This window comes from Aspergillus neoniger (assembly GCF_003184625.1).
Source record: "Aspergillus neoniger CBS 115656 unplaced genomic scaffold BO87scaffold_2, whole genome shotgun sequence".
NCBI lineage: Eukaryota > Fungi > Ascomycota > Eurotiomycetes > Eurotiales > Aspergillaceae > Aspergillus > Aspergillus neoniger.
Window position 1 is genome coordinate 326,430 of NW_020291130.1, and position 26,036 is coordinate 352,465.

A 26,036-nucleotide genomic window follows, 5' to 3' on the forward strand; every position below is an offset into this window, starting at 1 on the left:
AGTGTCAAGGTGATTGGATCAAAGGTGCCGGATAAGCAACCAGGAGTAGTAAATACGCACAGCAAAGCAGCTCGAGCATGCTACGGTCCAAGGTGCACTTACCATCCTCAAGCTTCTGCTTACCACTCTTCCATATTTCTTTTGGCGGGTAGCCCTCGCATACTACGGCATTCTTTTGACAGTTGAGACACCTGCAGGAAGGGAAAGAAAGTTAACCACTGCGACCGTTGCGACACAGGATGGACCAGTCAAAGGAGGACGGGAGCTTTACGCTGGCTTGGTTTCGTCGCATTTCTTCTTCCGCCGACGACAGGTAATACAACCCGTCTTGGATCGACCCTTGGTGATTTTGATCTGATTCCCGGGCGCTGGCAGCGGATGTTTGCGCGGTCGTCCACGTTTCCGTGGGACGTTGACGGGAGCAGCCGTGGAATCCGGATGGGTAGAACTCGCATGGGCCATCGATGTCTCCACTCCCACCGGTTTTATGCTTTGCAACTCGTCCACATCATCTATCTCCTCGATCTTGGGCGTGACCTCGTCCATGGACGCCTCCATGCCGTGGGATGCGATCACGTTGAATCGGAAGGTTTTCGGCGAGGTGTCTGCGGTCGTCGGAAATGGATGGTGTAAGCCGTCTTGAATTTTGACGTCGACCTCGGCAGAGGGAGAATTATCGGAAGGGGCGTCGCCATCCCACGAGGCGGGCGAATCGTTAGATATGCCGTCGGTGGTGCTGATGCTGTTTCGGTGCGAGAGTGACGAGTCGTCTACTAATGGACAGTCGCCGAGGGCGGGGACGTCCGTCAACATGACCGAGCGGGTGGAGTCGCGACGCTCAGCTGCCGGGTTGGCCGATGGCATGGCATGAGGGAGACCGGTGACATTATTGTAGGTAGCGGATGGAGGGAGCACATAGGAGTGAGATTTCTGCATGGACAACATTGGCCCATACACACCTCAAGTTGAGGTGAGCTATGATTGCGAGGTAGACAGAGGAGGGCGATAAAGAGGGGGTGGGAGGATGAGGTGGAAAGGAAGGTGAGCGAACGGGAAGCGAAATGAGTTGGTTGGTTGGTAGGTTGGGGGAGTTTGGACCAGCGCGAGGAAGAGGGGTAGACGGGCGACAATGCTTCGGCAATATTGGGGGAGGGAAGAAGGTGGTTTAAGAAGGAGGTTGCTGGGGGAGGTCTTGTTTAAGGAGGGGAAGGTGAAGAAGTGAGTTGAGGATAATAGAATCTCCCTATAGAGTAATTATGATTGGAGTGGGGAGCAGTTCAAGACTTGGCTGCGATTTAGTGGAAGCACGGATTGGACCCGAGGGAGATTAGTCGGTAGTTAAGCAGGAGGATTTCGTGGTGTGAGTGGATGGGGAATAGGCAGGTTTCAATCAGTCAATCAGTTAGCTGTTAGTGTAAGAATAGTTGTAATAGTAGTGGTAGTAAGAAGTGGTAGGAGTAGTAGTGGATCGTCCGTGGGCAGTGATTGAAGAGTGGGAGTGCACTAGAGGCAGAAATCTTTCCTCTTGAAACGAGGCTGAATTCGAAGATCCGGGAGAAGGAAAGGATGGGGAAGCGAGTTAATATAAGGAATAGTATGGTATTTTTACTGGCAAGAAGAAGTAGAACCAAAGAAATGAATTTGGGTTTTTTTTTGTCTTTCTTATTATTCAATAGGATTCCGAACGGTAGTCATAGGAATGAATAATGTTCCTGACAACCCGTATTGTATGGACGGGTATGGCGATGGGGATGGGGATGGGGCAAGGTATTAACAGTAATTCTCTGTGAATGGATGGTTTGGAGGGGGATGGATGGCAAGACGGAAAGGTAACCAACCCAAGTGGGCAAGTCGAGAGAGGGTAGTAACAGTAATAATAGTAGGAGGAGAAAGTTAGTAGAATTTTTAGTAGTACTTCTGGGCTGCACCGGAGTATTATGAGAATTATAATTATAATTATAATTATTCGTCTTTTTGTGGTTAACTCACGATTTTACTTGCTACCAACTGGTTTCTTAGTACTATAGTTCTGATGGTTGAGCTATGGACTGACTGACTGACGCCTCTGGAGCCCGTCAGACTACTACTACTTCTATTACCACTACTAATACCGACATAAGTACAGTGGCTACCGTGCGCAACAACAATAATGAAGGCACAAAAAAGTAAAAAATAATCTATTATAATTTCCTGAAAAATCCGAGAAACAATTCCTTTAAAAGGAACATTCTCGTGATGTATGCTGATGGGGACTTTCCCAACATTAGGATTATCATTAGTATCCTCCTGCTCATCTCTGGTTCATTCTCTTCTCCTCATCGGTCGGGGAGTGATTGGAGGCATGGAAGTGGACCCCATCAAGAGGGCATCCAAACTAGGCAAACTTTGTGATCAATGCCTCCTGTCTGGGGAGAATCGCAATAATTAACCGTGACAATGACAACAATGCGCGCCAGAGCCAAGCCCACTTTTCGGAGATTCCGCAGCGTGCCAGACAAGCCAACTATACCGGCAGTTCGACTATTACATACTTTGAGTAATCTAAGGCGTTTTGTTTCTATTGATTTCTTTAACATAGCGGGTCAAAGGATCTGGGAATGATGATGATCAAGAAAATCAAACAATATAACTAAATAAATACAAAAACCAGGAGAAATAAAATAAGAGGGAGGGAGAAAAAAAAAAGACAGGGTCAGTAGGGCATCCATCCACCCCGTCCCGGGCTGCGCTTTTTTTAAACTCTAACATGGATGCGGGGGGGTCGAGGAACGCCAAGACAGTGCACATTTGCATTCTGATTGGTCCATCACCAGACGGAGAAAAACGCCAAAGAAGCGAGCCAAAGCGATGCTAAACTTCACTAGGTTAACCTGCGATTCTCTTCGCCGACCTGATTTTCGTCGTCCTTCCTTAGTGCCGAGTGCCTAGTTCCAGTTCCTACAGCTTCCACTGACTCCTGCTCCAGCACGGTGGATACGCAAAAGCAAATGATGCTGCTCGAATGAGAAATTTGTTTTTACACCCAGTAGAACAGCCCCAGCTGGGAGGGTCCCCCTCCAGAAAATAAACCTTCCCTAGTCCTACGCATAGATGGTGCACCCTGGGAAAGGTCGCCGGACGGATGATCCTCGTCGCTCACCACTAGATCCTGCTGGGCACACCTTTCGGTTGGCGACCGGCCGGTGTGGGTGATTCCCCAGACCCGTCCAGAATGCAATGGATGGTCCTCCCCTCCCCCCTCCCCTCTGCTTCTCCCAGGGGCTTGACAGCCTGTAAGACTAGAGTGAAAAAAAAATTAGTGATGGCCGAAGCAACTATCGACTGGCTTGCGTGGAGGATCTGCCCCATCCGGTGAGGCTATTGCCGTCTCCATACAACCAGATTGACTGGCAACCTTCCCCAGTGGTACAGGGCCGCGTCGCTATGAGAGAGTTCGTCACCGTGATTGCGAACTGCAGCTGGAAACCCCCGAATCCGTCCTGATGACACAATGCCAGCGGGAAGCAGGTCCAGATTATGGAGCAGCCTCGCACCGGTATGTGCAGGTGGTGGCAGTGGTGGAGGTGGAGTCGATGGTGGTGCTTGTATTGCTGTGGGAACCAGCAACCGACTGACCGTGATCATGGGAATCTCGTTCTCGTATAGTCAGTTAACTTTCCCCCGGCCCCCTAATGGTTTGGTGGAACAAGAACGGGAGGATTGTCTTCTCCAAGTGTAAATCTTCGGGGCCCCCAAAAGACCACACCAGACGATCAGTCTACCAAAAAAAGCAACTACGCATTTCGATCTATCTCTAGCATATTGAAAGGGGAGAGGCGAAAAACCAGGACCTTCTTTCATCTCTTTCAGACGGGACACGTTGAAGCATTGAATGCACCATGTGTTCGCGGACAGCCCTGCTGCAGTGGAAGAGCGACGCCGATGACGGTGGTGATGACGGGGCGTAGCGTTCTAGTCGGTCTTATGTATGACTTGCATGCCGGGATGACACGGCTCGGGCTCAGCTGGACGCCACACCCCACGCTACGACGACCTTGGATACTGCGCTCTCTCTCTCTGTCTCTCTGTCTCTCTCATTTTCTTGGGTCTCATCAGCCGGTGTTGGACAAGTGCGGAGATGGCCAGATGCTCGGGCAGTGACACCACAGGCCAATTTCCCTTGAGGTACTAGTCTTGGAGCTCTTGTCCTCCCTGCATTGTGATCCGTCTGACCAGTCTGACGCCCCCCTTTCGAGTCGTCCGATCTCTTCCCCAGACTGCTGAGAGATACTGCGAAAGCTATTCGTGAGAGCAGATCGGACGGTAATTAGCGAGGATTGACATACCCCTCCGAGCATGCCTTGGTCGTGTTACAGACGGTGACAGGAATGGAAGGCCAGAAAAGCCCTCACCCTGACAATCTGGGGAAAAGTGGGCCAGATCTCCTCTCCTGTGCGCCCCCAGCACGGACATTCAAGGCACTGCAGATGAATCTTCCATCCAGGACGGCCAACCCATCTGTCCACCAAAGCAGGCACGGATGGCTTGGAAGTGACTCCTGTAGGTACTGGATGTATTACATCTCTTCCCGTGACCAGAGACAAATCCAATCTGGCAGGTCTGTGATCTTGTCATGGGCGACTGGTTCCCTGTTTATGCGCACGGCACCCCGGGAAGGCTCCGTGCAAAATAGGCAGAGGCCGCCTGCAAATGATCCTGTAGTAGGACTAGGTACTACAACTAGCTGTTCTGTAAACGCTCATAGTCATACTACTAATACTGCTACTCCTAATAATCACACCTAAATATATCCAGGCAGTACGTGAATTTCCTCGCGACCGACGGATCGCCGTGTTGGGGGTCCTGGTCAACGGTCTGTCCTCCTCCATCGCAGGTGGTCTCCTCACTCGACCTTGCCCTCCCACGCTGTCTTTCCCCTCTCATCAGATGTTCTGCCTTCCCTGACATGAGGAGAGAGTGGAATTTTATTGGAGGAGTATGTTTCCGAGGGCTTGGACCTCACGGCTGACGGTGATTCGAAACGGCTGGCGAAGAGTAGTAGTCCGCGCCATCTGCCAGACGACGAATTCGGAAGTGGAGCTAGAGCTTAGGCTGGCTGGAGCTCGAGCTCGGAGCTTGAGAGGCTCTGGCGCCGTATTCTTTTTCCCACTACTTACAAAGTGGACTAGCTGGGTCCGACCGTGCCTCGCTTCTTCCCCTTTTCCGTTGATTTATCCGCGTGTCGCCGGTTTCACTCTAGCACTCGTCCGGTTCGCTCTAGCGATTAAGCTTGATGATCTTGGATGGTCAGATGGTCATGACGATGGCTTTTTTTGTGTAAGAGCCAAGGTCATGAGTGGATTCTTTCTCCCTCTCCCTCTGGCACTCGCCCGAGAGAGAGCACAAGAGAAAGCGTCGTGGGAGACGGCGGATCGCCCAATGGGGAAATCCGTAACGAAGATTACAGTACCTTGTATGTACCCAGCACCTGTTTGGGTGCTGCTATTGAAGCTGGAGAGTTTACGCTATGCTCTCCCAGCCCACGAGTCCTCCATTTTTTCTACGAGTCAAGCCGGTCTTGGGGTCAGGCAGGTACAAGACACTAGGTCGCCTAGCTTCTGTTAGTCACGATGGCTAACCAACACTCGTGCCCGGTCACCGGAAAGCCCCAGCAGGTGCTGACGCTGCAAGTGCACTCCTCACGATCAATTTGCTACAACAGGGAATTCGAGTTAGCCAGCTTGGGAATATTAAGCATTCATGATGGAGCGACGATGCCTGGGTTGAAACACGCCCCACTCACCAACGGAATGGCCGTGACAAGACCCCTCCTGCACTCCATACTACTCTACCTCATCGGGTATACGTACATAGCGAGAGAGCCATTGCCTTTGCGCCAATTTCCCATTAGAAAGCAAGCACAACAAGCGGGCGGGCATGAGCCCAACCACTGCATGAGAGAAGGTTAACAGCGCCATCTCAACCAGGAGAGTCAGTGGAACGGGACAAGTGGATCCACGGAAGGGTGTTCCCGCCGTATTCCAGTGGAGAGAGACAGGGAGTGAACCGCCGGTTCTGGTCACCTAAATTCTTCATCCTCATCTTTTTGCTTCAGATCAACAAGGCCTGCATCTGCTCACAAATGGGTGTACGATTGAATTTCCTTGCCTTATGCCTGCCTGTCCACGTAGACGCCTACCACCTACCTACCCCGCCAATTCTTGTCCTTGCGGAGTCTCGTACCGAGTATTGTACTTACTGAGCAGATCTCTTGACTCGCAGCTTTTTCGCTTTTCATCCGTTGCGATCGTCTTCTCCTCATCACTCCTTGCGTAAATGCGGAGTTGATACGGAGACCTGGATGTGCTTGGTCTTAGCTTGTCAATACGGTCGAATCTATAGGCACGCCATACAGACTACGTTATGGTGATGCCTATTCACCCACCACTTCATCACATTATCACTATAAACTCGACAATTAAGGACTAACAAGCACCTACATCCATCCATAAGAGCATCCGGTATACATCTGACCGTATCAAAGCTCCGTTCCCGCCACCCGGCACCCACAATCCCGTTTCCATAAAAAAGCTATGAACACTCAACAGACGGACACAATACCCGTTGCGTAAGTAGTGTATATTGGCATTGTCTACGAAACACGAACCAGAATAACCGTATACCACCTGACCATTCTCTGCATTAGAACGGGCAAGTCAGCCGAGCCCCTGCTGCGGATAGGCAGCTACAGTACCTACTCTAGTAAGCGCTGTTCCAACTTTAACTTTGTGCGTCGGTTGAGAGCGATGATGTTGATGCTTGTAGTAGTAACAGGTTTATTGTGATTAACCTGCTAAAGGGGCAGGCAAGGCACATCCCAACACACTAACCTTAGTCTAAAGTGGTGGGATGAATGGACTGACACAGGTGTTGACTGACCACTCAGGCCCTGGGTATAACTAACGCACGGCCCTCATTCGTAGCTTGCATGAGATGATGAGAATTGAGTCCGGTTCCAGGAAGTTCGGTGGGGTTCTATGCTCTTTGCTTCGCAGATAGATACTCCTTATGGTGTGTGCTAACTAGTATGTTGAGGTAGCATGTGCATGCAGTGTGGCAGTATTTTAGGTGAGTGAGGGAGTGAGAGGAAGCTATCTACTGTTTACCCTATAGGGCATTTCTACCTACCACACGACACAACCACTTCCATCACTTCACACTATATGTCAAGCGAGGATAAAGACAGAAAACTGTAAATAGTATCCCAGAATAGGTTGCAATATCAACGAACGTAGATATGTAGAGTGACCCTGATGGGAACAAATGTATACATCAGAAACTCCGATTCGTACATGTAGATCGACTTTTTCTGTCGCATCAATCCAATTACCTATTCAGGTAGTTACCTAGTTACTTACTGCTTCTGGTGACCTACCTAACACTTAGTTACCTAGCGAGCCGCTTGTTTTCTCGATTGCCTGCATAAAGCGGGCACAGTCCTTATCCCCCATGTCTCCACTCTGGTTAGTGTAATTTCTCTGTCGCTGCTCTGTTGTACACAGTACATACACAATAATCAGAGAGTAACCAGAATGTACTGTTCTTTCTATTGATAAGTGATTCCCTTTCTCTCCCCATCTTAATATAAAATCAGCCTGAATAGAACAACGAAATAAACAACTGAAGAAAGAACCAAACAACCAAAACAACCCATATCCTCAATAATACTCTAATGTTTCATCCCACCCATCCCACACACACCCACCCATACAACAACAATACAAACAACATCCATCCATCCATACACAGCCCCATCCCATCCCATGCCCATCCCATCCCCAATCCACCGATCAAATCCACCCAAGCAAAACACTAAGTACTAACTGACCCAACAATTGCGGGGAACAAAATTTAAAAACCGTCTAAGCATGAACCAATAACATCGCCCATTAAAGAACACTTATTCAGCCAAGCACACAGCCTTTCAGCCAATCATTGTGCAGAAGTTGGCAATCGTCTTGGTTTTGCTCTCTCCAGCTACCACGGGCATCCCCCCGGTTTCCCCCTTTTTCAGAATGATTGATGTGACTTTTTTTTCTCTTCTTGACTATAGGTAGTAGGTACCTAATACTACTAGTAATGACTAGGAGGTGTATGTGATCTGATCCGTTTATCGGAGGCGCCGGTCGGCCGGTCGGTCGGTCTGTCTGTCTGTCGGCCGACCGAGGGAGGATGGGAGATGTGTCTTTGACCCACTATTTACTACTTACTGACTTGCTTACTTGCTTACTACGTACAGTGGGTGGATGGGAGTATTATGTGTCGCGCGGTTGGGTACTGATGGTCCCAAGATCTGATGATCATACTGTGCAGTTGGTTATTGATTAGTGAGACATGAGTAAGTAAGTATGTGAAGTGCACTACAGTAGATTTGTAGGTAGGTGATGTATGTAAAGTAGAGACATCTAGGTACTCCTTAGGCTTGCTTTTACAAATTGTTACTACCAAGTGAACAAAAGCACACATACACATATCCCTACTTCTCTACGTATGTACCTACTTACTCACTTACCTATATCATCACATACATCAATACATACACACAGTATGACTCACTCCCCTCCCCTCCACTCCACTCTTCTCTTCCCTCTTCAAACAACTTCCCGCAAGCAACACAACAAAACACAAAAAAGTAAGAGTGCCTAATATACACCCACCCACACATCCACACACATCCCCGAACCAATAATCCCTCTATATTAAAACACCCCGTAACTTGGGCAGCAACCCATCTCAAATAGAAACCAAAAGTACCATAATAGCTAGCTAACTTATCCACCCGGTTTTTGCTTTTCTGCATGGGGTCAGTCATGTTGTTGTCTTATGGAAGGTGGAAGAAGGTTCGTTCTGGATTCCTTACTAGTTAGTTAGTTAGTTAGTAGCTAGCTGGGCAGCGAACCGGCTGCTGTTGCTGCTGCTGCTGCTGTGGTGGTGGCTTGGTGGCTTGGATGGCTGCTGAGTAGTTCGTTGGATAGTAGGGTGTCACCTGATGGTGATGATGGGTATGCCATGTCTTGGCGGAAAGGATTGCGGTGGTTATGGAGATGTTTGGGTTTGGACTGGAATGGGCTTTTTCTTCTAATAGTTTTGTATTGAGACTGTCGTGTTTCTTTGGTGGATGTCTTGATGATTATGGTTGATTTGGGATAGTGTCACGTGATATTATTGTCTTTTGATGTTGCTTCTATGTCCATCTTATTAGCTACAGAGATGAGAGTTCTAGATTTGTATTCAGATGCCAATAGAGTAGCTATAGTGGTATGTTACAGACGTTATATATGGAATATCCCCAGTAAATAGCATTATCATTAGTCAAAAATGCAAACGCATCTGAGTATTATATAGCAGAATCCTGACGTTGTCTCAGAGCAAGAACAAGCGATGTACCATCATGCAAATGCCCCTTAGAACCGAGTATACTACTCTCCTTCTCTTGCTGAGCAGGCTCGCGACGTGACCTAAAAGCAAGCATAAGCGATGAAACATCGCTCAGCTGCTCTTTCGTATCTGATGTATCCGTATGATCCCCTGCACGAGCAGTTAGAATCGTCACGATAAATCAACAATCAAGCAGATATCCAATAAAACACCCAAAGCAAGAATACTTCACTTATTGTCAAACAAACCGGGATCAACATCAGGCTAATCTGAGTCATTGTCATCATCGCTGTCAGTCTGAGCGAGAGGCTGATTCATGAACCCTAGAGTAATAGGAGGAACAGGCTCAAGACTAAGCAGTCAAGATGACGAACTCTCATTAGAATCACTCTCAGGAGGGACCCAAGACTCATCATCATGACCGGACCCAGAAGAACCCGGACGAACAGCACCATCCCCATCAGGAACATCCACACCCTCCCCACCGCAATCAGAACTGACGGCATCCGAAACAGCAGACTCATCCACATCTCCATCCGCAAAAAAATCCTGCTCAACAAGATCTAACTCACTTTCAGACCCAGACTCAAACCCAGGATCATACCCCGGACTAGGAGCATGTCTCCTCAACCCGCGCCGAAAAGTACGAAAGTACCTTCTCAGCATACACTCATTATTCGCAACCCAATTTCTGCCCATCTTCTTGATATACGTCTCGTCAGTATGACTCCCGCGGAACCACGCCTGTTTCTCTTCATCGATGATAAGTCCCATTATCACCTTTGAGGACATCTTCTTCCTATTGCGATGCCAGGATATTCGTAAGGCCTCTTTGCATGCTTCCTCGTGGGAAGAATGGCCGTATATGATGATTAGACAGAGGTATCGCGTTCTCCGGTTGGTGTGGTCCCGGAAGTAGAGCTTCTGCGCTTGGAAGAGCTGTTCGTCAGAGCTGTCGCTCTCTTTTTCGGGGTTTGGGCTGGCTTCGAAGGGTTCGAATCCGTAGCTCTCGCTTTTGCTGCGTGGGAAATATCGCTTGAGATTGAGGGGTATGATTGGCCAGATGGGCTCGATGGACTGGATGATTTTGTTGAGCTCGATGGGTTTGTTGGGTTCGGTGGGTTGGGTGCACTCATCTGGCTCTTCACACTTCATGGTGTGGCTGGGGTCGCTGGACATTGTGAGTGTTGTAGTTGAATAGAGAGGGCATAAGGCAGCTTGGACAGATTGGTGGGAGTACATTATGGAACTGCATTGGTCCCTTATATCTATTTTCGCAACTATATCTCTGCAGTTGTTTTTCTGGGGATATTCCGGGGATATCAAGGAACGTCAGTTTCCCTTCAGTAGAGGCAGGCAGCACTGCTTCTATTCTTTATAGATATGGAGGCGTTTCATGTCACATACTATATAAGGCCTACGCGGTATATACCACTCGTAAGGTATCAGATGCTCATACGAGGAGAATACACTCGATAACAAAGGGAAGGCTGAAACGTTACTGCGAAGTGTGACTTGGTAGAAACTGCAATTTTTGGTTTGTGCCTAAGTATTATTTTATATGTCAAATCTCGATTCATCGAGTAGCCATCGGAAATCTCCAAATAATCAACGGAAGCATGTATAATAAATCAAATATGCCGGTAATATCCAGCCGTAGCATATCATTTCATTATTGTTTCCAAAAGAAAGCTTCCTCAGTCTGCTAGGGCTTAGAAACCAATGTCTGTCACTATATTACGTACACTAAGCTAGACACAGTAGTAGTGCTTTTGCTCCTCAGTCCTACTAAGCCACGCATTATTCTAAGGACGCAGAACTAAAACTTCTTCTATACTGGTATTATAAGCTAATTCAAATCACTTGACAGGCAAAATAGAGAAGCTTCCAGCCCAATTCTCGTGGGTGGTCTTCCCAAATGACCATTGAAAACATGAGATCTGAAACATCGTCTCCAGGGCATGTATGCATATAGAACCAAGTTTGTATATGGGCCACTATTGCTTGCAGCTTCTTATCCCTCTTGATAATTCCTGCCCTGTTCTATAAGCATCGCCTTTAGCCTCGTGATTGTGGCCCGTTCCCAGATCGAATGGTCGGTGTACATCATAGCCGGTGCAAACAAGACAAGCAGATTCTTCTTTGCTAAACTTTCTTCAATATTCCCATGCTCGGGAGGGGTAAGAACCCTCCTTCTAGTGTAGCAGACCTCCTTGGGTGACTTGGTGAGTGTCACAACGGCGAGCGGCACATCCTCTTCGACCTGTTGGCGGGATATACCCCATTTGCCTCGTGGGAACGCAGAGAGTCTTTTCAGAGAACCTTTCAGTCTTCAACTCGGAGTCCTCTCCAGCCTGTAAGAGACCTCGCATGTCTTCCCCACCCGCTGCATCAGGAAGTCCTTCCGGATATGTCGAAGTCGCATACCCTCTGTTACAGTGTCCAATGGGACGATGTAGCTTTTCTCTATCTCTGCTAGTTAGAGCTGCTCACCTACCTGAGGGTATTTTGGACCTTGCTGTTGTTATCACCAGAGCCCACCAGCTCACATTTCGGTATCTGATACTGGCAATCATTAAAGTCTATATGGTATGCAATTATCAGAAGCAGATTGCTTATCTTGCAATTGTCCATCTGTTGTTGACTGGAATACTGGAAATCTTGGAAGATCCATATTTCGAAAGACGTCCAACGCCGGACAGATCTGATGATCCAGGCTTGGAGGCACTCCATCACTGGAGAACGAAGACCACACTATCGTCTCATTGACAGGACGAGCATTGGCAGAGATACGCTGCCGTTCTACCATATCGTGCCACTTTATGACTTATACGGGTTTCAGACAGGAAAAGATCCCTGTCAGATGGTTGCAAATTAGTTTTTGTCATAGTATATAGAAGTGCTGCTCGAGTGGATGCATACACTTCGTGCAACATGAGGCTTCCTTTCTTATTAAGATCCGCTGGGTACAGCTAATCCCCAGCCTATGCAGCGACAGCGTGCATTATGCAATATACCCATGCTTTTGACACTGTGCCTTGGGAGCGAGATGTCCCATTCCTGGGCTGTCTGCACGATGATGGGCAGACACTAGTGGCCATATTTGCTCAACTTGAGTACAGTAGAGAATATCGGATGGCGTTCATGGCTAGTGCTGTTAGCATGCCGGAATTGCAGAGATATTATCGAGTATCCCACTGCAAAATCTTTCCACCTGATTATCTTTGGAAGACACAAGACTTTATTTGGCCGAAGACAATCTTGATGTCTCACCTTTCGCTTCGGAAAGCACGCGAACCAGCTCAGGGACAGCAACTTCAGTGAAGCATACGATGTCTCCGCCCCCGCCAGGAATCAAGTGCACCGGCGACATTTCGGGCCCCTGCGACGGATGTTAGGTGGTTGAGCCCCTCGCAGTACCTCTCCAACTGCAGCGCGGTACGCAAGTGGACCACCATTGCCCGTTCTCATCCTGCCGCGTCCATAAGCAGCACGAACTCTGATGTCAATAGGGTTGAGTTTCCTGTGCTCGAATTGGACGCAGTGGCTGGTTTAGGAGGACTGTTATCCTATCAGGCAATTAGTATCTAGCGATCTTATATGCTTTTGCTGAATTCTGGGTAGACTGCTTGCTATGCTGTAATTTCATTCTTTCTCCCCTTCACAGCAATTGACCTGCCAGGACCAGATCCTATTGTCATGTCAGTTCTGGCTTGACACTATGCGTTATTATACTATACTCACATGCTTTTAGCGAGATTGCTACTTTGAAGTCATCAGTTGTAGCCTCTAATAAGCGATAAACTGCAAGACAAATGCAGTTGTCTGACTTTCGGATCATTGATTCGAAACGGCCCATGTCGGCGAGCCATAGATACGCGGCGGTAGCGGCATGAACAGACCCCCGCTCTATTCTATGCTCTATCTTATCACTCGAGCTTTTAATTACTGAGGTCCTCTGCGGAACGTAAAGCTCTGTCGACGACAGCTTGATATTCAATCTTGGCTAACTCAGCCTATCGTCAGAACCAAGAACCAAATTCATCGTAGAGCGACCGAAGCTTCTGGACCTTTGGCGACTGGTATTTAGTTGGAGCAGATTCAGGATGGTAGACATTTTGCTTAGAATAAAAGAAGATGATGGTATCTTCTGCACTCTGTTTCTAGGGTAGGATGGACGACATCTGGTAGATTTCTTGTCCACATTGACAGGGGCATTCTAGTCATCCTACTTGAGGAGTTCTGTACATGACCCCACGCCCATTATTTGTATGTGCAAGGATGCTTAAGATCCTCGACAAGGATGGACCTGAGTGTCAATATGAAAATGGGGAGTGATACTGCATCTTGTGCACGAGTATTTGCAATCGAGAGCCAGAGACAAGCTGAATGTCACGGTCAAACATCACCTTCCTTGTATATATCCATTCTTAACTGCAATCCTCACGGGCATTAATGTCTCCTATCTCTGTAGGACGTATCATGCTCATGCATCTGTGTATAGATCTGCTTTTAATTGCCTGTAGGTTGTGAAGAACCCATGTTGGTTGTATGTCATTCGAGAAGAGATGACATTCTCGAAGAGAAACATCGCTGCCAGCCGCAGTTTAGTGACGAAGCTATGCTTCTTCATGTCGGCGTGATGTAGACAAGAGAATATACTGGACTTGTTAGTGCTAGGACAGACATATCGTCGTCCAAGTCCTCAGGCACGCTAATATAGTACTCCTCTGAACTATAATCGGCAGGAGTAGTGATGATCGTACTAGTGGGGTGCCCTAACTCGAGGGAACGCACCGTGGTAGCTCTACCACACGTATGGGAAAATTTCATCCCCTTGTTCGTCATTGTGGGGGCCTTGGAATAGCCAGAGAAGCAAGATGTAACCAGATTATGGCAATAGAAGTCTAAATAATTGGCAGATATTAGGATAGTACTGCCTTTATGTTTTATCGGCAAACGCACAAGACCAGAAAAGACTATTGTAGAGTCTTCATTATAAGCCCCAAGCATCAAGGCCGTGACTTTGTCTCAGAGCAATGGCTGTCGGTGGGTTTATCCTGGCCGGACCATAATTGATCCCAATGATAATCAGGTTGATAGATTATATACACGCCCAATTCGTATTTCGTCGATCAGATTGACCTACTCATAGATAAGCTGTGCGCGTTACGAGGATATTGATTCTGCTCCACACTGATAAAACTCCCCCGATAGACTGTACACAAATGGTTTCTATACAGGCTTCTCTGTCTCTCAGGTACGCCACGGCATATAGTATATGAAGTTAGACATCTACCAGACCTCGATGGCAGGAACCTAATGTTAATGTGGAAGCCGTTGCATCATTTGAGATCGGCTCAGTTTTAGTCCCATTTCATGCCCCCTTCCCTTCTTGCCCTTGCCAGCCAAGTTGAGGAAAAGGGCATTCATCTTCGATGGTACATATCATAATCTAGCTGCATTACTGTCTATCATCAAGCCAAACTGGCGGGCATGGGCAGACTCAGCACAGTCAAATGCCATGGCCAGGTTCAGGGTCTGCTCAAGCACAGTGCGCTTGACGCCATCGTCCCAGTGGTCCGAATCTAAAACGGCTTCCTGCCAATCGAGGACCTCGGCCAAATCGTAAGGCTTGGTTTGGAACGATGGGACCGTGGTAGATAGCAGTTCCTCATCTGATATAATGAAATATTGGTCCGGGAGGGTTTCGCTCTTTTAACTGCACCGTACGAATCATCTATCATTGTCGCTAAGTGGTACACAACAATGTCAATATCTCCGGTAACTTTTTAGCAATTTATGGATAGACTGGAGATAGGGTATTGTAGTCGGTTAAAAGAGAAAGCCTCAAAGGGGTTGAACCGAGTAGGTCATGTATACCTGATGTATACTACTATAACTTATAACTTGTTCAATGGCCACTACATAGTGTAGCTTTGACTAAACAGATAGGAAAGTGGGCATAGAGAAAAAGGAAGAAGAGGAAGATGACAAGAAACAAGAAACTTATATAGCCTTGACCAGAACCGTGAATTATCCCCTTCACCTACACCTATATCATAATGAATCTCCTCCAACATATTCATCCTCAAGATTGAATACCCACCAACCCTACTTCCATATTCCCAACCCACCCAGCAAAAGCAATCAACCAACTTACTCCCCCAAAGCAGCAGCAGAAGAAAGAACAACAAAAAGCAAAGATACACACACACACACACACACACACACACACACACACACACACACACCAATTCGACTCCGCACTCCCTAGCCCAGATGCCAACACATTTCACACTTGCCTGTCATCCCATCTCCGCTTCCGATCGTCATCTATGTACTTACTGTACAGATCATCCCAGTCCCTCCACGCCGAAAGATAAAACAAACAAACAAACAAGTCACTACTAAGATCCAATACTCCGATGGAAGCTTCTCTCCCATTCTCCAACTGCAAGCCAGGAACGATCTTCATACATATGACAAGGAACATTGCATTGCATGCATGTACAGTACGTACGTAAGTCCTACTGTATGCAGAGCTGCAATAATTTCTTATCATCACCGCGAAATTGACTTTTTCGATATGTAGTTACATGCGGATATTGATCTTCGTTGCTATTTTAGATACTTGAGTGTTGATGAGTACATGTCATAGTAAATTAGCTTATTATGTTATGGTATTACGGTTACTTAGGTAGTGATTATTCAGTAGGTTAGTTGCTCATTGGGATTTGGACGAGGTGGTGATATATAGTACATACATGGTAGTCAGACAGGCAGGGTAGTAGGTTAAGCATGGATGGATGGATAGTAATGAATCAGTAGCTGGACTGCAGCAGGCCCTTAACCCTGCCAAACGAGCTGCTGCTTTCAGCTGTAGACAAGGTCGGTGCGCTGAGCGATGGCATGGTTTCTTGATGGCCCATGTCATGTTGGCCAGGCTGATGCTCCATGCCGTGCCAGGTTTGACAGCGTTGGATACAGCACAGACTGTTGTGTCAGTCACTTAAGTAGTTGTCAGTTACATTAGTCGGCTGGAGTGAAATCAAATAGAAAGAGTAGGCGCAGAGATAAGATTGTGGCATTACTGGTTGTTATTTTTGCCACTGGACTAGAGGATATATGAATCAATCCTGGTCTGGTGTACGACTGCAACTACAAGTAGGTTGAATTCGAATTTTGATCTGTTGTATTCAGGGTGTATCATCGCAGCCCAACCGCCGGTCGTGACCGAACCCAATGCAATTATCAACATCAATGCAGCACACAAAATCACACAAGACATTTAGAAAAAGACCCCACCCATGCTGTATAGCAATGCTCCTCTTGTACAACGCCGATCCAGTTCAAGCCTGCCTGGGACCAACGGATCAAAGCAAACCCAGGGAATAAACCACACATGTGTCGTAAACATGACCATTCCAATCTGAACAGTGTCAAACCAAGGCAATATGCTAATTCGTATACAACAGAAAAAAGGAAAATAAAAGAAGAGATCGACAGCATGAGGATCTAACTTCGTCAAATAGAACTGAAAATGCCTCCAACAGACTATGCGGTGAACACCCGGTCCAATTGCCGCAGTGCGCGCATGTCTTCTCCCCCGAACCCGATCTTTTCGCTGGGAATGTCTCGGGGTCCCTCGGCGCGTCCTGCGGCCGGGGCTGGGGGAGCGGCGATCGACGGCAATCCACCAGAAGGAGCGCCGTTCATCAGCGCACCGATGCTGGGCACGGTGGTGCCGGTACTGGCTTCCAGTGGCTTGGGCGCCATCGTGCTCGGCGGAGGGATTTGTACGCTACTGGACGGTGGCTGACTGATAAGCTGGGGACTGCGCGCAATCGATGGGATGCCGTTGCTGTGCGGCATATGATGTGGCTGTGTGCGGGGTGACGATCTCGCAATCTCGCGAGGCGGGCCAAGCTCCGGTGGACTCGGGCGGTGGTGAAGAAGCTCGTGCGCTCCGGGCGGCACTCGTGGTGACCGGCTTGCAAGCACCTGCACGCTCGACGGTTGATGGAGAGATGGCGCCATCGTAACTTCAGCTACATGCACCGGCCGCTCGTGGTGTGCCGGCAATCCCGGTGGTTGCGGAGGCGGCAAGGGCGTACCAGGTGGCACGGCAGCCTGATGGCCATATGGTATTTGACCATTGGGCTGAGACACTGACGGAAGGTAAGATGGATAGTGGACCGGAACAGGCGGAGTAGCCAGTGGAGTCGGAGGCCATGTATATGAAGGAGTGTATGGCGCCGGGTGTGCAGCAGGAGAGCGCCCATAGGGTGCCATGGGATGAGGAGGCACATATGCGGCACCGGCCATAGGACCACGAGTCACAACGGGAAGATTCTGTTGATCGTTCACAGTAGACTCCGGATAAAGCCCCTTTTGAGGACGCACATGTCGCAAATTGGGGTCTGTCGACGGTTGTTGAAGGTTGGCCGCAGACGGATGTGACCTCGAGTAGTAGCTGATCAGATGGAGGTGCTGGCCGGTAGATGTCGTAATGCTGAAGGACTGTTTCATCAAGCCATCAGGCTTGTAGCGGTAGCCGTCCGGCCCTTCGTCTGCGCCGTCTCCACGATCGTCGTCACTGCCTCGTGTGCTTTCTGGTGTTTTACCAGCCCTCGACATCGTCGTCTGAGCAACACCGGTTCCTCCCCGTTTGCCTTCCATCTCGCGATATGTTAAGAAGCTTCCAGATACGCGACTGGCACTCCATGACTTGCCATCGGTCCATCTTCGCATGCCCGCTTCGCGTTCATCCCAGACAAAGACTGACCCGGAACGAATTAATTGACGTTCCTTCTCGGATAGACGTCTCTGTACGCGGGGAAGAAGGCCAATGCGACAAGCTTCGAAGAGGATGATTGCGTCCGCAGGAGTGCGGACGTGCCCGTGATACGTCTCCATCCACCTTCGGTGATCTGTGTAGGTCCCCGTGATGACTGTTGGTTTAAGCGCTAGGACCGGGGGTTTCGTAGGGTGAAAAATGTTGAAAGATGTGCCGGAATGCAGGCAATCTAGATGAGGTCGGAAGTCGAACAACGGCTCTTCGGTAGCCGTTCAACAAACACCGTACAAGCGTGCGATATTCCCGGAACAGGAAACAAGAGGCCAAGCTTCAAGAGAAGGTGAGAGATGAGCAGGTACTGTGAAGAACCCACTACGGAAAATAATCTGAAGGGTCAAGAATCAACGTTAATTTCCCATCTATGTGATTGAAGAATGGATAGGGTGGAGGAGTGGAGTGGAGTGGGAGGGGAGGGAGAGGACAGAGGGGATGGAATGTAAAGAAACCAGGGCAGCAAGGAAGGGGATAGGAAACAAGGAGTGGGGAGGGACTGATAGGAGAATAAAGAAGAATGCAGGCAGGCGGAGGTTGAGCGTTATACAAACGCCGCTGAGACAAGGGGAGCTACGACATGCAAAGGCCGAGCAGGTACAGGCAAGACTTACCGTGGCGGAAGGTAGCGCGTTGTAGTCGCAGTTAAAATCGATCTTGTATGCAGCAAGGCGGGCGACGAACAGTTTAGTGGGCGATAATAGAATGTTAACCGTCAACACCAAGTACTATACTTGGTATACTCAGTTATAAGCAGTAGATGGGGAATGGTTGAAGGTCGCAAGTCGCAGCAAGTCGCAGTAGAAAGAGAAGAAGGGGAGAGGGATCGTGGTAGTAATAATAAGAATAATAATCCAGCTACTTGACTACTAAACTAAACTAATCGGAACCCGAAATAAAAAAAATATTATTATTATTATTATAATAATCAAAAAATAAATAATAATAATAACAGAAAGGGAAAAGGAAAAAAGAAAAAGAATAATGCTTACTCGAAGAATTAGCATTAGAGATAGGGTGGGGAACCGACTTAACTCTGAACCCCACAAGGTCAAGCAGTGGTTTTAATTGAAAGACCATGTAATAATAAATTAAATTAGGTGATGGGAGTTTCCTTTTTGTGCAGGGTGGGAGTGACTAAGACTGGCGTATGTATTTGATTAAAAACCAATTTAGCGAACAGCTCCCGGAAAAAGAATTCTCATGACCATTATTTTGATTATTGATGTTTTCTTTTTTTTTAACCTGTTGTAATATTATTATTTCCTCATTTATTCTCATGCCATTAGTGGTCTCTTTCCTCTGACAATACACCTTTTCAGCACAGCAGACAAGACAACTGAAGGTCAGAGGACTAAATGCTTGGGCCTCTCTCTAGGCGCTGGCCATACCGAGAATCAACCAGACGAAAGAAACGACCCCCCGAAAAAGTGGGTAAATAGGAGCTGGCTGCAGCAAATGATCTCATCCGCCTGATATTTAGTTGCTGGATTCATCACAAACAAATAGAACCTTGATTTTAACCTTTTCTTTTTCGCCTGATGATTATCCATGGTTCTGGGGAGCGAGGCTGGCTGGTGTGGGCACCGGTGGAGGCTTCGGTTCTTCTTTTCTCTTTCTTTCTCTCTTCTGCTGCTGGACCTTTCCATGGGGCTTAAGATTACTCCGTTTGTGTCTTACGGCTGATTGTTACCATATACATACCAGGTCAGATCCGGTCAATCTCACTTGTAAGAAAGGGATTTAATTATAGCCGAGCGTGCCCACCTTTCCCCCCTCCCTCCTTATCTTCGAAACAAAGAATAGTAATCAACTTGAGTGTGATCGCACCAGGGTGAATAATGAGATATGAACAAAAGGGGGGCGCGCGGAGGGAGGGGTGGGAGAGGGGGAAGGAAATAAAGAGACTTCCGGTGGTGGAGTCTAAACCAAGCTTAGCGATGTGCCCGGTATGACTATCAAGTATGGGACTTGGAGCACAACATGAATAGTTAAGGTGACGCCTTTATACATCGGTATACAGATGGAGTAACTGTATACATACTAGGTGTACATGATGGGTGACACAAGCTCCTGCTTACAGGGCTGGAGGATTCCCACATACCAGATGTTCATTCCGCAGCAAGCATGCTGCACACTGATTGAGCTTCCCGTCCGTATCATGACGACGGAAGGATACCATGATAGTCGTGGCGGCCCTCCTTACGCAGTTTGGCTTCTCCGGTGACAGTCGATCGACCATATCTTGACCGGTCTGCTGCTTGGAGGCTTGGAGGTTTCTTGGCTCCAGTAAAACCCATGATTCAGAGAATTGAGAATATTCTCAGTAATCAAACAGGGAAAGGCCAAGAATATTACCGTATTACACTAGGAAGATACCAGTGGCGCTCTGATCGCTTGATACCAACCGGAAATTGATTAGTGCGCGACTTTCTGAAGCTTAAGCTTAATCCAACACGAGGAACCTTAAGCTCGCTTAGAAGAGAGACATGGCCCCCTCCTCCTCCACTGTGGCTGGGGTTCCACTTGTTCCATGGTCGCTTTTATTAGTCTCTTGGGTTTTATGTTTGAATTTCTCATAATTATGCCCGGATATCCGGCGTGTGCACAATATTAATAAAAGTAAAACCTTTTTTTCCGTTTTGCCAGCTCCATCCGATCCTGTGTCTTGATTTGGACCCCTACGCGATCGCCAATCACTCATCTGGGTTTGTGGGTGGTCGCCATCATCACCATAACTCTACGGCATTTCTCGTGTTCATCTGATCCGTCTTTGGAGGCCCTCCGTATCGTCTAGAAGAACTTTAGCACAGACCTTGTTCCATGCCCCCGATTCGTAATCGGTATCGGACGGGGAATACGATACGCCTTTTTCTTTTATGATTATTTAGGGTTAGCCTATCCCCGGGTTACGCAGCGGTTCCGCCCGAAAGTGACCCTTTCGGGCCAAGACTGACGACATTTTCTCCCTTGTAGGCTCGCCTGCCTTTGCCGTTTTGCCGTTGTTTAGGCTTCGTGACTGGATTTTCGGGTCCTCTTATTTTACTTTGTACTTTTCACATTTTATTCCCTTTCCGCTGACATTCTTGACTCGTTACTTCCGTACACTCGGACTTTCGGCTTCTCGGCAGATGACAACATCCACTGTGGCGATTCGTACTCGTATCGGGGCGAGCACCTGATCCCTCATAGGGAATTTCTTTCCCCTGATTAGCAGTTTCTTTGTCGCCGCAGTAAAATCAGTCCTAATATAGTCAAAAGATAGTCGCAATATTGGCCCGATATTGGTGATCTGGCTGGTCATGTTAAGCATTCTGACTAACGAGTTTCTCGGACTCTAACTCCGGGTGGCATAACTTCCAACCTATCGTTGGACCCAGGCCTCTCCCTCCATGCGTCTGAACACCTATCCTGGTCTCAAGCAGGGATCAACTGAGCCTACAGTGATAAGCGCCAGGCAGATGATTATTCTTTTTGCCTGCTAATGTGTCCCCCTTCTCAGCTGAGAATTTATCCGCTGGACCAAACATCCAGGCATTCCCTGTGAAAAGCTTGACAAATCTTATCCGGGGTGATGGTTCGCATGACATACTGTCCGATAAGTATGATAGTGGGCCCTCCCTCTTTCTTCCCCCTCCTCAAAAACGCCTCTCTTTACTCAGGTAGGCAGGTCTTCAGCTCTGGGCGGCAAAGTGAAACCCAGCCAAAAGCAGAACAAGGAACTCCGACAGGCAAAGAGAAGAACGAAGAACAAAAAAAAAAAAAAAAAAAAAAGCCAGCCTAGGATCAGTCATATGCAAATCAATCGGCCACGTAAGACCAGAGCATAGCTGATCTGCTCGCGACTTATCATACTCCAATCAACGGGCGTTACCTCCCCGGCGGCGCTTGACCGGGAAATTCGCGTCGCCCATAGTCCGGAGCTTATTGTCCAGTAACGTTGATTAGACTCGATAAAGTTGCGGGCGCAATTCAACCAGGATCGAGCTTTGTCCGTTGCTTCATTCTTTGCCTGGAAATTAATCCGTACTTTAATTTAAATTGAAGGTTTGCCTTCTTCTCATTCTTCTGCTCTAGTTGACTTCATTCCATATTGGCAAAGTTGATCAAATCAATACTTTCAGCTTTGACGTGTTAGTATCCTGGTCTTGCACAGCCTTCTTCCATTACCATCCATCATCCACCATTTCAGGCTTCAGCTTTTTTTCATTTTCTTATTATACCTGGCGCTAATGGGGTCCATGATCGATTAGAATCGAAAATAACCACACTAAGAGAAAGTATCCGACCAAGCCGGCTAGGCTACTAAATTATTGCCTTTTCTTTTTCTTTATCACGATAGTGATTCAAATCGAATCGGAAAAATGAAATAATCAAATTTATAATAATAAAAGAAAAAGCAACGTTAAAAAAAAGAAATACATACTGAAACATGGACGAAAAAGGAAGTTTCACCCATTCGGGCCCTTCCCAAGTGACAACTTGTTTACAAACAACTTCATATTTAATGGCAATGTCAGAGAGGAGGGGGTGTGAGATAGATACGTTACAGCTTACAAGGGCCCAACCACAACTAATTAACTAACTACTAGTGGACTACTAACTACCAGCAGCGCCATCACCACTAACTCCTGGAACTATAGCGTAGCCGTACTACCGACTAGCGTTCAGGATAAGCGTATCGCCAACAAAGTCGGTCGCATCCTGGCCGGTTTTCTTGGCCCTCCTTGGCTGGCCCACATCAGGATGCGTAAATTATTCGGGCCAAGCGATTCTGGCGGGGAGGTGTGGTGGTCAGGAGTTACTGCTGACACTAAGCTATACTAGTACTTACAGGGCTGGGCTGGGTTGCAGCTGATGTCTCACATGGGGCAAATAGGAGATAAAAGAAAACAAGACTTTCTTCGATGAAGGATGCGACTGTTGTTATTTACTTAGATTAATTTTTTGAGGACCTCCATCCGGTGCAAGGTACGGCGTATCACACTTCACAAGGCAGTTGGCGTAGTAAGTCAGTAAGAAAGTAGTACAGTAGTGCAGGCTGATGTTATACTTGGATTATGAAGGAACCTGTCTACATTATCTAACTGCAAGTTACCAGTTGCAGTAGTACTGTGTGTTTGTTTGGGGCCAAAGTGTGGTCGTCTTAATTATTTATTCACGAAACAAGTCGTTGGGTAACACTTATACTACCTATGCAGGAATCACAAACCCATCCAAGTGACGAACCGGTGGTATGTAGATTAGATTGGTACTAGGTAGCTAGCTTGCTGCACCTTGTGTTCAGTGCTACAACAACCCAAGTATGGGATAGGATTAGTATACATAATGTAATGTGTGTACACCCTGCCATCATGTTGTGGGACTCACACTAATGTATGTTCTCCGTCTGGATGTTCAAACTCCTAGTTTAGCGAAGTAGTAGGGTGTCACTCACTCACTCACATTGCTAGATCCAACGCAACACCCGATTTGATTTCCGACGTCTCCCATCCCACTCTGGCGCCTATGGCGGACAATAGCTATCGCACCTACATATCACCTGCATAGCCTTGTTTTTTGGAATTGCTCGCCCCTCTTCTGCTTTCCTTCTTTACTTTTCTTTTCTGTCTCTCCACCCATGTATGCAAGGCGATGCGGAGAGTCCGGAGTACCACCATACCTATCTGAAAATAGATCAGCGGGTGTGTATGTATGTACACACTCACATACATACACACATCCATACATTCTGAACAGATCGTCTTCCCTTGGGCTGGCTGGGGGGGTTAGTGCAGCGAACCTGTCGATATTTTGTTGAACAATGATGTCAGAAGGCAGAAGAATGTTATTATTCTTTTGCTTTTACTATTTGTTTTTACTTTTTCTTCCTTTCCTTTTCTTCACACGCTTAAAACGGTATTTGCCCGTACCACTGGAATCTGCCTCCCTCCTCCCTCACTCATGCAACTGACGATCATAGCAGTCCGGGGAGACCGTCTAGATACACAGAGAACAAGAGTTCCCACATATCTAAGTTAAATAGGTGTATGGAACCAAACAACAAACGCTCTCCCCGCCCCCCTCTTCCCCTCCCAACGTGTCACGGACAGTTAGGTTGGCGATACAATCAAGCTTTTTCGCCTCCCAGGCGAGGGATATTAACCGTGTGTGTGTAATGTGAACAAGAAACCTTGTTTATGGTCATACCCAAGGTACCATGACACCTTAAAGTGTGTGAGTCGACTGAACCTCATTCTCCATCTGCGACCAATCGGACTTTGAGCGTGACTCAAAAAAGCCCAAAGACTAGACTAGACTAAATAACTAGCGTGGATTGTTTCACTGATCTACTGTGACTGATTCCATATTTTTCGGACAGGGCTTGTCTGAGAGAGAGAGTGTGTGTGTCTGTGTTGCCTGCTTTTCTATTTTCCAGTTGTCTGTGGTTCTTGCGTTTTAGTTACTCCGTCCGTGGGTTTAGCTGAACTGGACTATTTGCTGTAGAGGATGTATCTACTAGTGAAGTAAGTGAGATGAGTAATGTGTTTTTAGGTAGTGTGGTAGGGTAGTAGAAGGTTCGCTGATCGGGGAGGAGCTCTAAAGTTTATTTTTCCTTCCAGTTCGCCTTCAACTTACTTATCAGGCAAGCGAGGCACTGGGTGACATGGTTTGGATCAACCTGGAACCAGCAATACTAAACTATCTACGTAGGTTAGTAGGGACGCTATGCGTTCCGGACAAATGCGCAATGGGTCGCTAATCAGTGAGACCTGTCTGATTCAAAACTATTCTATCTGTACTCTGTAGCTTTTTTAAGTTATCATACTGTAGTAGCCTGTGTTAGGCAAACGCCCTTTCCGTACCTACTTAATCTATGTATCGTGTCTATCTCTCTAGTATGATACGAAAAAAATCAGTCAGTGTGATCAATACAAATATTCTGATTTATTTATTTATTTATTTATTTTTCTGTTCTTCTTTTCTTTTATCTCCCCTGAGTTCCCTTGCATAAACTCACGTCACACAAGAACAAACTTGCTTTCTGGGAATTTTGTGAGTCAAGATTTTTTATAGTTACCCGCTACCAAAGTATGCATGTATGTATGTATGCCTGGATTTACTCCTTAGGCTACTACTACTACCTACTGCTTGGGCTCGGTTATGCTCCAATGCAACCCTTGATTCGGAAAAGGTTTCTGAAATGCCAAGGGGGTTAGAGGGTGTGTGTGTAAGTAAACAGAAACAGGAGAAGAGGAGCAGCCATTTTGTGAAACGTTGCACGGGCTTATCTCCACTAGCATAATTGGTTTAAGGTAGATTATTCTTCCTCTCTTTCTTACTGGGAGAGATGGTGGGTGGGAAAGATAGTCAGGCTATTCATTCCATTCATTCGTGTTTTCTCAATAATTGCGAAAGTTGGGTTTGGCCGGTGTAATTTGTATGCATGTAAGAGATTGACGCTTTGATTCATTTATTTTGTTACTTACTTTTTATTTGACAGTCGCGTAGTTAACTATTTTGGATAATTAGATTAAGGTGTCATCGTGTTGGATGACGCGCTTGGACTTTGATGGTGGGCTTGTGGGTGGACGTGGGGGGTGGCTGTATTTTATTTTGTTCTATTCTATGTTATTTCGCTTTAATCTAATTCAATGTAATTGATATGCAGGAATTTTTCCAGACTAGATGGAGCCTGTTGTTTGCTATTGCTATGGCAGTGGCAGTGGCATTGAGTTGTTGCTGTTGCTGTTGCTGTTGCTGTTGCTGTTGCTGTTGCTGTTGCTGT

The 26,036-nt window shown here is 47.2% G+C and overlaps 3 protein-coding genes across 3 annotated transcripts; all 3 read right to left on the reverse strand.

Moving 5' to 3' along the window:
• Positions 1-2,289: 2,289 nt before the first annotated feature.
• BO87DRAFT_403030 (uncharacterized protein) lies at positions 2,290-3,921 on the reverse strand. Its single transcript, XM_025625731.1, has 8 exons — positions 3,441-3,921; positions 3,316-3,357; positions 3,070-3,270; positions 3,023-3,040; positions 2,891-2,909; positions 2,689-2,794; positions 2,510-2,530; positions 2,290-2,401 (listed from the first exon to the last, which is right to left on the reverse strand). The coding sequence occupies exons 1-8, from the start codon at positions 3,622-3,624 to the stop codon at positions 2,375-2,377; spliced, it is 618 nt and encodes a 205-aa protein (XP_025484539.1). The 5' UTR covers positions 3,625-3,921; the 3' UTR covers positions 2,290-2,374.
• Positions 3,922-10,086: 6,165 nt separating this feature from the next.
• Positions 10,087-10,596, reverse strand: BO87DRAFT_293658 (uncharacterized protein; the record flags this gene model as incomplete). Its single annotated transcript, XM_025618960.1, has 1 exon — positions 10,087-10,596. A coding segment is annotated over one exon (510 nt), but the record flags the coding sequence as incomplete, so codon positions are not given.
• A 6,023-nt stretch (positions 10,597-16,619) lies between these two features.
• Positions 16,620-20,568, reverse strand: BO87DRAFT_454913 (camp independent regulatory protein; the record flags this gene model as incomplete). The annotated part of the gene is made up of 2 exons (XM_025628603.1): positions 16,620-18,476; positions 20,448-20,568. 2 exons carry the CDS (start codon positions 20,566-20,568, stop codon positions 16,975-16,977), a joined length of 1,623 nt encoding a protein of 540 aa, XP_025484541.1. The 3' UTR covers positions 16,620-16,974.
• Between the last annotated feature and the right edge of the window lie 5,468 nt (positions 20,569-26,036).

Bases quoted from the DNA above. Each gene is read 5' to 3' on its own strand.
- BO87DRAFT_403030 (XM_025625731.1), bottom strand. From the start codon at position 3,624: ATGATCACGGTCAGTCGGTTGCTGGTTCCCACAGCAATACAAGCACCA. The intron at 2,531-2,688 runs GTCTTTTTTTTT...GATTACTCAAAG, and splicing joins ATGGATGCCCTACTGACCCT to TATGTAATAGTCGAACTGCC. The intron at 2,402-2,509 runs GTATAGTTGGCT...CTCCCCAGACAG, and splicing joins ATGTAATAGTCGAACTGCCG to GAGGCATTGATCACAAAGTT.